This window comes from Mustela erminea, chromosome 5 (assembly GCF_009829155.1).
Source record: "Mustela erminea isolate mMusErm1 chromosome 5, mMusErm1.Pri, whole genome shotgun sequence".
In the NCBI taxonomy this organism is placed as follows: Eukaryota; Metazoa; Chordata; class Mammalia; order Carnivora; family Mustelidae; genus Mustela; species Mustela erminea.
The window spans coordinates 146,854,445-146,867,761 of record NC_045618.1 but is presented as its reverse complement, the minus strand read 5'-3'; the positions used below and the strand labels follow the sequence as shown (position 1 = coordinate 146,867,761).

The window sequence follows — 13,317 nt, the reverse complement described above, 5'->3', positions numbered from 1 at the left end:
ATACGTAATTAGATCCCATGGTAAGAGAGCCTGAGAAGGCCCAGGCTCCGTCCTCTACAAGCTCGAAGGGATGGTGGAATAAATTATTCTCAGGCTGTTGGATGGAGAACCAGGAACCCCTGGATGTATTGCTCAGTCCAAGAGTAGGGTAGGAAAAGAGGAGATGAGCAGTTCAGGCAATGAGATTGAAATAAAAGGGTACCTTCCTCCTTCTTATGCCTTTGTTCTCCAGGTTCTCAGTGGGTTGGAGGATACTCACCTCCACTCAGAAAGGAAAACTGTTACACAGTAGGGATCCAATGCTAATATCACCTAGAAGCACACCGATTCCTATGGAAATCCAAGGTTTCTGTGCAAGACTTGTAGACTCAGCCAGGTCTGTGCCTCTCTGTAGTGTGGGGGATGGACTCCTCTGTGACCTCAACTTTCTAAGGGGACCAAGAAATGTATCTTCATTTTTTAATATCTTCGATATTTTCTTGCTTCAAAGATGGTGTGATAAGTACCCAGTGCTGTATATATTGAGGCTCAAAATGGCACTCTGCTGTTTTATTTCAGAATATATTAACCTTATTTCCCTTCCTCCTCTGATCCAGTGGTCCTATGAGCACTACTGCTGTTTTAATGTGGAAAGCCCAGTGACTATTATTCAATAAGTATATCATTTTGCAGTAAGTGACTGTTGCCACCTGAGGTCCAGACACATACTCTCACCCAACAAGTCCCAAGGAGAAGAAAACACTTGTCAGCAATGAGACAGTCACTTTGAGCAGGAAGTCAGAGGTGCTTCAGAAGTATGAGAATGGCAGGGATATTGTCAGCATCAGTCAGTTTCCCACTGCAGTGGACATTGCTGCATTGTGAATGGATTGGCTGGATGCCAGTGTTCTTGATGCACAGGATCCTTTCAGGAATGGAAACTACTGGATATGGAGACAGAACACAAGTCTTATGTTCACCCTGTGGGATCAAAGGGACTGATCTAAGAAAACCTAAACTGAGGTTGATCAGAATTGCACCTGAAACTGAATTCCTCCATCTTGTCATTTTCCCTAAGATTCTACCTTCTTTGGTGTGCTACAAAACGCAGTTCTGTTGAGGGTTTGTTGATTCAGAGAAGTCTCTGGTGTGTACTGGTGTGTACTGTGTACTGTTTGCTTTCTGCTGTTCTGTTTTAGCAGGAATTGCCTTCAGGCCAATTGTCTACAGAGCCCCTTCTAACCTGCAGTGGTCTGTGTTTAGTCCTTGGACAGAAACTGGGGACTTTTAAGTAGATGTGCTCTGCCGGGCTTGTTAAATGAGAACTGATACCACCTCCTTAGAACTGAGGCCCTGCAGAATTCCCTGGTTGGATGTGGAGTGTGCAGGGTGCAGCCACTCTGGAAAACAAGGTGCAGATTCCGCAAATACTTAAAAGTAGAACTACACTATGACTCAGCAAACACACGATTGGATATTTACCCAAAGAGCAAAATAAGACTAGATCACAGAGAACCTCACTCCTCTATATTAACAGCAGCATTATTTACAATAGCCAAACTATGCAAACAGCCCACGTGTCCACTCACTGATGAATGATAAAGAAGATGTGGTATGATGTAGTGAAAAGAAGGGCCATCTGTACCCCAATGTTTATAGCAGCAATGGCCATGGTCACCAAACTGTGGAAGGAACCAAGATGGCCTTCAATGGATGAATGGATAAGGAAGATGTGGTCCATATACACTATGGAGTATTATGTCTCCATCAGAAAGGACGAACATCCAACTTTTGTAGCAACATGGAAGGGACTGGAAGAGATTATGCTGAGTGAAGTAAGTCAAGCAAAGAGAGTCAATTATCCTATGGTTTCACTTATTTGTGGAGCATAACAAATAACATGGAGGACAAGGGGAGATGGAGAGGAGAAGGGAGTTGGGGGAAATTGGAAGGGGAGGTGAACCATGAGAGACTATGGTCTCTGAAAAACAATCTGAGGGGTTTGAAGCATCAGGGGGTGGGAGGTTGGGGGAGGCAGGTGGTGGGTATTATAGAGGGCACAGATTGCATGGAGCACTGAGTGTGGTGCAAAAATAAGAAATACTGTTACGCTGAATACAAAAAAATAGTGGGTAGGAGAAGAATAAATGAAACAAGATGGGATTGGGAGGGAGACAAACCATAAGTGTCTCTTAATCTCACAAAACAAACTGAGGGTTGCTGGGGGGAGGGGGTTTGGGAGAAGGGGGTGGGATTATGGACATTGGGGAGGGTATGTGCTTTGGTGAGTGCTGTGAAGTGTGTAAACCTGGTGATTCACAGACCTGTACCCCTGGGGATAAAAATATATGTTTATAAAAAATAAAAAAATTTAAAGAAAAAAAAATATTAAAAAGAAGATGTGGTATATGTGGAGAGAGTGGAACGTTATTCACTCATACAAAAAAATGAAATCTGGAAAATTCCAATGACTTGGATTAAGCTGGAGAGGTTTTTTTAATTTATATTTTATTTATTTTCAGCGTAACAGTATTCATTGTTTTTGTACCACACCCAGTGCTCCATGCAATCCGTGCCTCTATAATACCCACCACCTCGTTCCCCCAACCTCCCACCCCCCGCCCCTTCAAAACCCTCAGATTGTTTTTCAGAGTCCATAGTGTCTCATGATTCACCTCCCCTTCCAATTTCCCCGAACTCCCTTCTCCTCTCTAACTCCCCTTGTCCTCCATGCTATTTGTTATGCTCTACAAATAAGTGAAACCATATGATAATTGATTCTCTCTGCTTGACTTATTTCACTCAGCATCATCTCTTCCAGTCCCATCCATGTTGCCACAAAAGTTGGGTATTCATCCTTTCTGAAGGAGGCATAATACCCCATAGTGTACATGGACCACATCTTCCTTATCCATTCGTCCGTTGAAGGGCATCTTGGTTCTTTCCACAGTTTGGCCACCGTGGCCATTGCTGCTATAAACATTGGGGTACAGATGGCCCTTCTTTTTACTACATCTGCATCTTTGGGGTAAATACCCAGTAGTGCAATGGCAGGGTCATAGGGAAGTTCTATTTTTAATTCCTTGAGGAATCTTCACACTGTTCTCCAAAGTGGCTGCACCAACTTTCTGAGCTTCTAACTCAACCTTCTCTGGTCCACTCTTGCTGCCTTTAGTTCTCTTCTCCACAGACAGCAGAAACCGTTCCTGAACAACAAGGGAGTTCTTCTCTTTTTAGGACAAAGAACTCCTGGGTCAAGAGGGTGTGTGGATGAGGCTGAAGCAAGTGGCTTCTGTCTGCTCTTTCAGATCTTCCTCCAGCTGGTGCTCCCAACTGCTGCCTTCAGAGCTGTCAGTCATTAAAACCAGCGATTCCTGATGCAGACAGCAACACGACTGTGTCCACAAGGATTGATTCTGGGGCAAAGAAGCCCTACAGAGAAAGTACATAGAGTGAAATGACCCATTTATGAATTCTACAGAATTGAAGCTAATATAAAGTGGCATGGGAAAGAACAATATTTATGTGAGGACAGGGTAAATAAGGGAAAGAAAGAAGGAACTCCAGGTGGGAAATACTGAAAATTTAGGGAGAATTGAAGCACTCACTGTCAATAAAGCTGATTGTGACACCTATGTTTGTCATATTACACACTCCATATGTGGGCCATTCATCTTGTTTCGAATATACATATCAAACTTATTATAGGTAATAACAAAGGTGATTCTAGAGGAACGCAGAGAAAGTGAAATGTTAAAGACATGAAAATACACCTACACGATGCTGATTTTCTCTGTATTTACGGTAAAGTATAACATAAGCAAAATAAATCCATCCTCATTAGAGGAAGGGTTCCACATTCCTCATAGCCTGACATTCTGTCCTGTAGATGATTCGGGGTGGGGGCAGCAGATCCTGTTGGGGGAGCACTGACCTAGATCCTGGGGTCAATCTCACCCCGTATATGTTCATGGACACCTTACAAACACAAGTATACACCCTGGAAAGTTACATAATAAAAAATATTTTTTTTCAAAATTGGTCATTAACACTAAATTAAAGGTATTCACAACTGCGTGGGTCACTGCCTTTCTGTCAGAATAGATCCCCAAGCTGAATATATAGCCAGAGGACATGCAAATAGGGCCTTCCCTCTGCTGATTTAACCAGCACAGCCAAGATCCTGCAGGTGGTAGAGGAGCCCCAGGCCCGGGATACCCAGGTGTTCACTCAGTGATCAGGACAGAATACAGACAACTCACCATGGAATTTGTGCTGGGCTGGGTTTTCCTTCTTGCTCTTTTAAAAGGTAATTTATGGAGAAAAAAAGAAATTGAGTATGTGAGTGAATGTGAGTGAGAGAAACACTGGATATGTGATAGTTTCCTGACCAAGCTGTCTTCCATCTGCAGGTGTTCAGTGCGAGGTGCAGCTGGTGGAGTCTGGGGGAGACCTGGTGAAGCCTGGGGGGTCCCTGAGACTCTCCTGTGCAGCCTCTGGATTCACCTTCAGCAACTACCACATGGACTGGGTCCGCCAGGCTCCAGGGAAGGGGCTGCAGTGGGTCGCACGTATTAGCAATACTGGTAGTAGCACATACTACGCAGACTCTGTGAAGGGCCGATTCACCATCTCCAGAGACAACGGCAAGAACACACTTTATCTGCAGATGAACAGCCTGAGAGTCGAGGACACGGCCGTGTATTACTGTGCAGTAGACACAGTGAGGGGCCTTCAGCGTGAGCCAGGACAGAAACCTCCCTGTTGTCACAGGATGTGCTGAGCTGCAGGGGCACTCAGGGCAGCAAAGAGCTCTCAGCATCCACAGGGCAGAGATCAGACCCAGAAGCAGGTGCAGTGGGGTAGGACTTCCTTTTGAGATCAGGGATTTCCTCTCCAGACTCTCAGCTGTCCACAAGGATATATTTTTTTTCTTCCATAGGTAATACCTCATGTTCTCCATATAGCCAACCACAAGAATATAACTTTGCCTCCACATAACTGAGATCTCACCAGTCTCTGGGGAACTTCCCTTCATCAACCTCTTCTATGTCCCATTTTCGTTCTCCACAGAAGTACATGCTGCAGATTCCCATCATCCTTAATAAGCACCTGCACAGCCCAGGCTTTCTGCATGCTGCGTGCCTGTTCTCTGCCCTCAGGGGGTACATACTGTCCCCACATGTTTATTAGCTTCCCCCAGGATGACTGCCCAAATCAGTTCTTGACCTTCTGGCTCCATTGTATCCTCTGGCTCATTATACATGTGGGTGGACACAGGTGATCAGGAACTGCCCCTCTGTAGGCACCACTCCATTTTCTGGATGGAAAAACAACCCACCTGTTATGAGGGGCTCTCAGATTTCCCCAAGAAAACGGTGGGATGACATCCCAGAGAGGAAAACCCATCCCTGTCCTGCTGGGTCCTGTTCTGGTGGGGAGAGTCCATGAAAGCATCTTTGGTGAATGTGTTTGAGATGTGTTTCCTGGCTTCCAAACAGGGAATCCATGTGAATCCTGAGATCCAGCTGGCAGGTCCCAGATCCTTGCCCACCCTGTGCTGTCCCTTGAATATCCATCAGAAACCAACCCCCAACCTCACTCTCTCCTTCTTCTGACTTCTTCCTCAATCTGTCCTGAACCATGAACCCCATGGAGCTGGAGCCCTGTAACTCTTCCCAGATTTTCACCAAGTGCAAGATGGAGAGAGGCTCAATAGTGAATGTCTACCATGATGGCAGAGCCCTAAATTGTGGCTGCAATTGGGATCTACAGCTCAAACCATGATCCAGAAGGAAAATATTATATCAACTACTATAGGAGACAATACTGTCACTTCCTCTCATATCCTTGCTTTTGTCCCATCGACTGGCCAGGATTTCCCCTAGAGAATTCATAAATAACTTCTGGGAGGTTTACTCTCTTGATTTCCCATGAAACCAGTACTGAAAACTGCACATCAGAGGAGTCACAGGAATGGGGCCATCTGAGGGGGGTCGGCATGGAATCCATCTACTGTGTCTGAGGTGAATCTGTGCCCTTGTAGCTGGAGCAGTGTCAGGCCCAGTCCTCACCTCAGCATGAAGCTCCTGGAGACGGCCGGTCCCAAGAAGAGGGAAACTCATTAGGGGTCTTCTGTCTATTGGAAGATGTCCTGTGCGTATATCTCAGACATTTCAGGAATGTCTAAAAACAGCTCCTAATCTAATGTACCTGTCCCCTGTGACTCTCCTTGTGTTGGGTGCACGGGTACAGATGACCCAGACAAAGAGACCCAGGTGCGCAGAACCGTACAAACTCTCTCACTTACCTGTGTCACCACAGAGTTCTCTTGAACATACTGCTCAAGAATGTTTGGATCAACCAGGAAAGCAAAGAAGAAATTAAACAATTTCGGGAAACAAATGAGGATGAGGACACTTTGATCCAAAAACTATGGGATACAGCAAAGGCGGTCCTAAGGGGGAAATACATAGCCATCCAAGCCTCCCTCAAAAAAATAGAAAAATCCAGAATATACCAGCTGTGTGTACACCTTAAAGAACTGGAGAATCAACAACAAATCAAACCAAATCCACACATAAGAAGGGAAATCATCAAGATTAGAGCTGAGATCAATGAGGTAGAAACCAGAGATACAGTAGAACGTACAAATGAAACTAGAAGCTGGTTTTTTGAAAGAATCAATAATATCGATAAACCATTGGCCACACTAATCCAAAAGAAAAGAGAGAAAGCCCAAATTCATAAAATTATGAATGAAAAGGGAGAGATCACAATGAACACTAAGGAAGTAGAAACAATCATCAGTAGTTATTCTCAACAGTTATATGCCAATAAGTTTAGCAACCTAGATGAAATGGATGCATTCCTGGAAAACTATAAACAACCAAAATTCAACCAGGAAGAAATTGACAACCTGAATACACCGATATCTAATAACGAGATTAAAGCAGTGATCAAAAACCTCCCAAAAAACAAGAGCTCAGGACCTGACAGATTCCCTCGGGAATTCTACCAAACTTTCAAAGAAGAAATAACAACTATTCTCCTGAAGCTGTTTCAAAAAATTGAAGCAGAAGGAAAACTTCCAGACTCTTTCTATGAAGCCAGCATTACCCTGATCCCAAAACCAGGCAAAGACCCTACCACAAAGGAGAATTTCAGACCAATATCACTGATGAATATGGATGCTAAGACTCTCAACAAGATCCTAGCCAACAGGATCCAACAGCACATTAAAGATTATCCACCATGATCAGGTGGGATTCATCCCTGGGATACAAGGATGGTTCAACTTTTGCAAATCAATCAATGTGATACAACAAATTAATAAGAGAAGAGAGAAGAACCACATGGTCCTCTCAATTGATGCAGAAAAAGCATTTGACAAAATCCAGCATCCGTTGCTGATTAAAACGCTTCACAAAGTATAGGGATAGAGGGAACATTCCTGAACTTCATCAAATATATCTATGAAAGACCCACAGCAAATATCATCCTCAATGGGAAAAAGCTTGCAGTCTTCCTGTTGAGATCAGGAACACGAAAAGGATGCCCACTCTCACCACTCTCATTCAACATAGTATTAGAAGTCCTAGCAACAGCAATCAGACAACAAAGAGAAATAAAAGGTATCCAAATTGGCAATGAAGAAGTCAAACTCTCTCTCTTCACAGATGACATGATTCATTATATGGAAAACACAAAAGACTCCACCCCCAAACTACTAGAACTCATACAGCAATTCAGCAACGGGGCAGGATACAAAGCCAATGTACAGAAATCAGTGGCTTTCTTATACACTAACAATGAAAGTACAAAAAGGGAAATTAGAGAATCGATTCCATTCACTACAGCACCAAGAACCATAAGATACCTGGGAATAAACCTAACAAAAGAGGTAAAGGATCTGTACTCGAGGAACTACAGAACACTCATGAAAGAAATTGAAGAAGACACAAAAAGATGGAAGACCATTCCATGCTCTTGGATCAGAAGAATAAACATTGTTAAAATGTCTATACTGCCTAGAGCAATCTATACTTTTAATGCCATTCTGATCAAAATTCCACCAGTATTCTTCAAAGAGCTGGAGCAAATAATCCAAAAATTTGTATGGAATCAGAAGAGACCCCAAATCGCTAAGGAAATGTTGAAAAACAAAAATAAAGCTGGGGGCATCACGTTACCTGATTTCAAGCTTTATTACAAAGCTGTGATCACCAAGACAGCATGGTACTGGCATAAAAACAGAGCCATAGACCAGTGGAACAGAGTAGAAAGCCCAGATATGTACCCTCAACTCTATGGTCAATTAATCTTCGACAAAACAGGAAAAAATATACAGTGGAAAAAACTCTTCAATAAATGGTGCTGGGAAAACTGGACAGATATAAGTAGAAGAATGAAACTCGACCATTCTCTTACACCGTAGACAAAGATAAACTCATAATGGATACAAGACCTCAACGTGTGACAGGAATCCATCAGAATCCTAGAGGAGAACATAGGCAGTAATCTCTTCGATATCAGCCACAGCAACTTCTTTCAAGATATGTCTCCAGAGGCAAAGGAAACAAAAGCGAAAATAAACTTTTGGGACTTCATCAAAATCAAAAGCTTCTGCACAGCAAAGGAAACAGTCAAAAAAACAAAGAGGCAACCCACAGAATGGGAGAAGATATTTGCAAATGACAGTACAGACAAAAGGTTGATATCCAGGATCTATAATGAATTCCTCAAACTCAACACACACAAAACAGGCAAACATATCAAAAAATGGGATGAAGATATGAACAGACACTTCTCCCATCAAGACATACAAATGGCTATCAGACACATGAAAAAATGTACATCATCATTAGCCCTCAGGGAGATTCAAATTAAAACCACATTGAGATACCACCTTACACCAGTTAGAATGGCCAAAATTAACAAAACAGGAAACAACATGTGTTGGAGAGGATGTGGAGAAAGGGGAACCCTCTTCCACTGTTGGTGGGAATGCAAGTTGGTGCAGCCTCTTTGGAGAACAGTGTGGAGATTCCTCAAGAAATTAAAAATAGAACTTCCCTATGACCCTGCCATTGCACTCCTGGGTATTTACCCCAAAGATACAGATGTAGTGAAAAGAAGGGCCATCTGTACCCCAATGTTTATAGCAGCAATGGCCACAGTCACCAAACTATGGAAAGAACCCAGATGCCCTTCAACGGACGAATGGATAAGGAAGATGTGGTCCATATACACTATGGAGTATTATGCCTCCATCAGAAAGGACTGAATACCCAACTTTTGTAGCAACATGGACGGGACTGGAAGAGATTATGCTGAGTGAAATAAGTCAAGCAGAGAGAGTCAATTATCATATGGTTTCACTTATTTGTGGAGCGTAACAAATAGCATGGAGGACAAGGGAAGTTAGAGAGGAGAAGGGAGTTGAGGGAAATTGGAAGGGGAGGTGAACCATGAGAGACTATGGACTCTGAAAAACAATCTGAGGGTTTTGAAGGGGTGCGGAGTGGGAGGTCGGGGTACCAGGTGGTGGGTATTATAGAGGGCATGGATTGCATGGAGCACTGGGTGTTGTGCAAAAATAATGAATACTGTTATGCTGAAAATAAATAAATAAATAAATTTAAAAATTTAAAAAAAGAAAGATAGTGAACAAGTGACTAAGCCACCTGGAGTCACCACACTCCAATTTCAAGCTAGATTACAAAGCTGTTACATGAAAATGTTAAGGTCGAGAAGTCCTCAACCCAGGGAGTTGCGGAGGAACGACACCAAGGCGGCTCTTTCTGCAACAGCAAGGGTTTTATTGTTCCAGCATTCCTGAAAACCAGGCGGAGGCTGAGAGCCCCAATCCAAGGGAGTATGGGGTTTTTATGCATTTTTAGACAAAGGCTTGTCACAAAGCCATAATCACAGTGGCCTCTTTACATAGTTACAGTTCCTGGTATGCTCTGCACAGTTTACATTTTTTAGCCATATCTTGTGCTCGCTTCGGCAGCACATATACATTTTTTAGCCATATCTTATGGTCCGGGTGTAGCTGGGCGGCTGTGAAACTAGGACAAAACAGTTCTCTTCTTTGTTAACCATAAGCACAATTCAAAGACATCTCCTAAGCAGGGAACGTGCTCAGGATGCGGGGCAAGGGCAGGGAAGGTCATGTTCTTATGTTTCAAAGTTCTAGCCACAAGGCTAGTGAAGCAGTTACAAAAAGCAAGTTAAGCAAGTTAGCAGAAGCTTTACACAGTTAATTCTTTCAGCCCTGGATCCCTTCAAAAACAGTATGGTGCTGGCACAAAAGCAGACACACAATGGAACACAATGGAACACAACAGAAAGCTTGGAAACTGATAGTCCTAGTACTTTTGCAAAGTTTATCCATTCATATATTAAAGGTATATTTAAATTTGGCTCTAATAGAACTCTTAACTCTGAATGGGAATTTATATTTTGATGTCCTGTTCCAACATTTTTAAACAATAAATGCATTTTTAAACATTTTATTTATTTATTTGACAGGCAGGGATAACAAGTTGTCAGAGAGGCAGGCAGAGAGAGGGGGGTCATGAAGCAGACTCCCTGGCCCACCAGAAAGCCCGATGGGGGTGCTCAATGCCGGGAATCCGGGATCATGAACTGAGCCAAAGGCAGAGGCTTTAACCCACTGAGATGCCCAGGGGCCCGATAAATGCATTTTTTAAACAAACAAAAAAAGAATACTGCATATTTTCAAAGTGCCATCTAAACAAAGTGATCCACGAACAATGCAATCTTTGTTTTTAACTTGTAAAGAATTGAACCTATGTCTGGAGCTAACTATAACTCAGAGGACATGCAAATAGGGTCTTCCCTCCACTGAATAAAACAGCCCAGCCCGGACCATACAGCTGGAAGAGGAGCCCCAGGCCTGGGATTTCCAGGTGTTTACATTCACTGAGCAGGACAGAACACAGAGAACTCACCATGGAGTTTGTGCTGGGCTGGGTTTTCCTTGTTGCTCTTTTACAAGGTAATTTCTAGAGAACCAAAGGAATTGAGGATGTGAGTGGATATGAGAGAGAAACCATGGGTGTGTGACAGATTCCTGACTGGGATGTCTTGTGTCTGCAGGTGTCCAGTGTGAGGTGCAGCTGGTGGAGTCTGGGGGAGACCTGGTGAAGCCTGGGGGGTCCCTGAGACTCTCCTGTGTAGCCTCTGGATTCACCTTCAGTAACTACGACATGAGCTGGGTCCGCCAGGCTCCAGGGAAGGGGCTGCAGTGGGTCGCATACGTTAGCAGTGGTGGAAGTAGCACAAGCTATGCAGACTCTGTGAAGGGCCGATTCACCATCTCCAGAGACAACGGCAAGAACACGCTGTATCTGCAGATGAACAGCCTGAGAACCGAGGACACGGCCGTGTATTACTGTGCGAGAGACACAGTGAGGGGACTGCAGTGTGGCCCAGACACAAACCTCAAACTACAACGGTATCAGACCAGCAGAGGGTGCACACTCCTCACCAATTCTGTCTTTAGTCCCAGGAGCAGGTGCACATGGAGTCTATGACATATTTCCTGTCAGGGTCTGGGGTTTCCTCTCTATAGAGCCGTTTCACCAAGGGAGCCTCCTTGACATTATCCTGTGCTTACCTATTCACTCTCTGACTTAGAAACTTAGTTGTAGCAGGAAGACAAATATACTAACATGCAAAAAAAAAAAAAAAAAGGAGTCAGTTACATTTGTTTCCTCTTGTCATTAAATACCAATAAATTACAAATATCCTGATGCAGGTCAACAAAACCTTTAAAAGAATCTCAGTGGCACTCACTGTGGATCACAAAAACCTCCAGTGGTGCCAGAAGACCACACACACACACACACACACACACACACACACACGTATAAAACCTCCACTGAAAAAATTAAATTAAATTTAAATAGTAGAAAGAATAGTAGAATAGTAGAAACCGTTACCACCATCCTGTAATTTCTCTGCAGTAAAGGTGGTCCTAAGACAGAAATACACAGCATACAGGAAGGCCTCAAGAAGGAAGAAAAATCTCAAATAAACAACCTAACATTACACCTAAAGATGTTAGAGAAATAGCAGCAGCTGAATCCTAAATACAGCAGAAGGAAGGAAATAGCAAGATTAGAGCAAAAAGAGACTATATAGAAACTAAGAAACACAGAACAGATCAAAGAAACCAGGGTCTGCATATGTTTTCTAATTCAATTAGCTGAGAAATAGCACATCATTGACTTTTGATATGATATTCAATGCTCCATCTGTTCAGTATAAAACTCTTGCTCATCACGTCGCGTGATACTTTGGGGAAAAAACCACAAAACACCTGAGAATCCTCTACCTAAGTTTACCAAAATGAAACAGAAAGAGCCCAGGTAAATAACAAAGAAATCTATCTGGGCCAGTGTGTCATTCAAAGCCCTTATTTCCTTGGTGCATGAACAATGAATTCTGGAGCACTGAAAAGAAGTTAAAAAAAAAAAAATGAAAAAAAGTCTATATCCTTTTTTAATGTTCACTTAGCCTGCATATAGTACATCATCAGTTTTGATGTAGTGTTCAAAGTTTCATTAGTTGTGTGTAACACCCAGGGCTCATCGCATCACCTGCCCTCCTTAACCCCATCACCTGGTTACCCCGTCCCCCACCACCCTCACTTCTGCAATCCGTGTTTGTTTCCCAGATCCACAGTCTCTCATGGTTTGTCTCCCTCCCTGATTTTTACTTTTCAGAGTTCCAGCATACACTGCTTATGCACCACACCCAGTGCTCCATGCAGTACGCGTCCTCCTCAGTACCCACCACCAGGCTCACCCATCCCGCCACCCTCCACTCCCAAACCCTCAGTTTGTTTCTCACAGTCCACGGTCTCTCATGCTTCATCTCCTCCTCCGATTTGCCACAATTCAGTTTTCCCTTAATCTCCTAATATCTTCTGTGTTATTCCTTATGCTCCACAAGTAAGTAAACCCGTATGATAATTGACTTCCTCTCTGGTCCTCCTCATTACCCCTTATGTTCACATAGAGGTGAAACCATAGGATAATTATCTTTCTCTGCTCGACTTATTCTACTTGACATAACACCCTCCAGTTTCATCCAAATCGATGAAATGGTAGGTACTCATCCTGTCGGATGGCTGAGTAATATTCCATTGTAGATATGGACCACATCTTCTTTTTTTTTTAAGTAATAAAATGACTTTTTTAATAAAATGAAATACATTTTATTATTTATAAATTATACCTCAAAATACATATATATATATAGAGAGAGAGAGTGGGAAGGCAGAAAAGAGTATTCTACTGACTA

General features: G+C 43.0%; 2 gene segments (V, D, J or C); both read left to right on the top strand.

Moving 5' to 3' along the window:
* The window catches only part of LOC116589882, a 27,029-nt gene extending 16,449 nt beyond the window's left edge, over nt 1-10,580 (top strand). Inside the window, 2 exon segments of the V gene segment in view lie at nt 4,392-4,693; nt 10,551-10,580. Of these exon segments, the coding sequence occupies nt 4,392-4,693; nt 10,551-10,565 (317 nt within the window).
* On the top strand, nt 4,152-13,317 carry LOC116589881. The segment is given in 3 exon segments: nt 4,152-4,288; nt 11,107-11,433; nt 13,302-13,317. Coding segments are annotated over 3 exon segments (375 nt in total).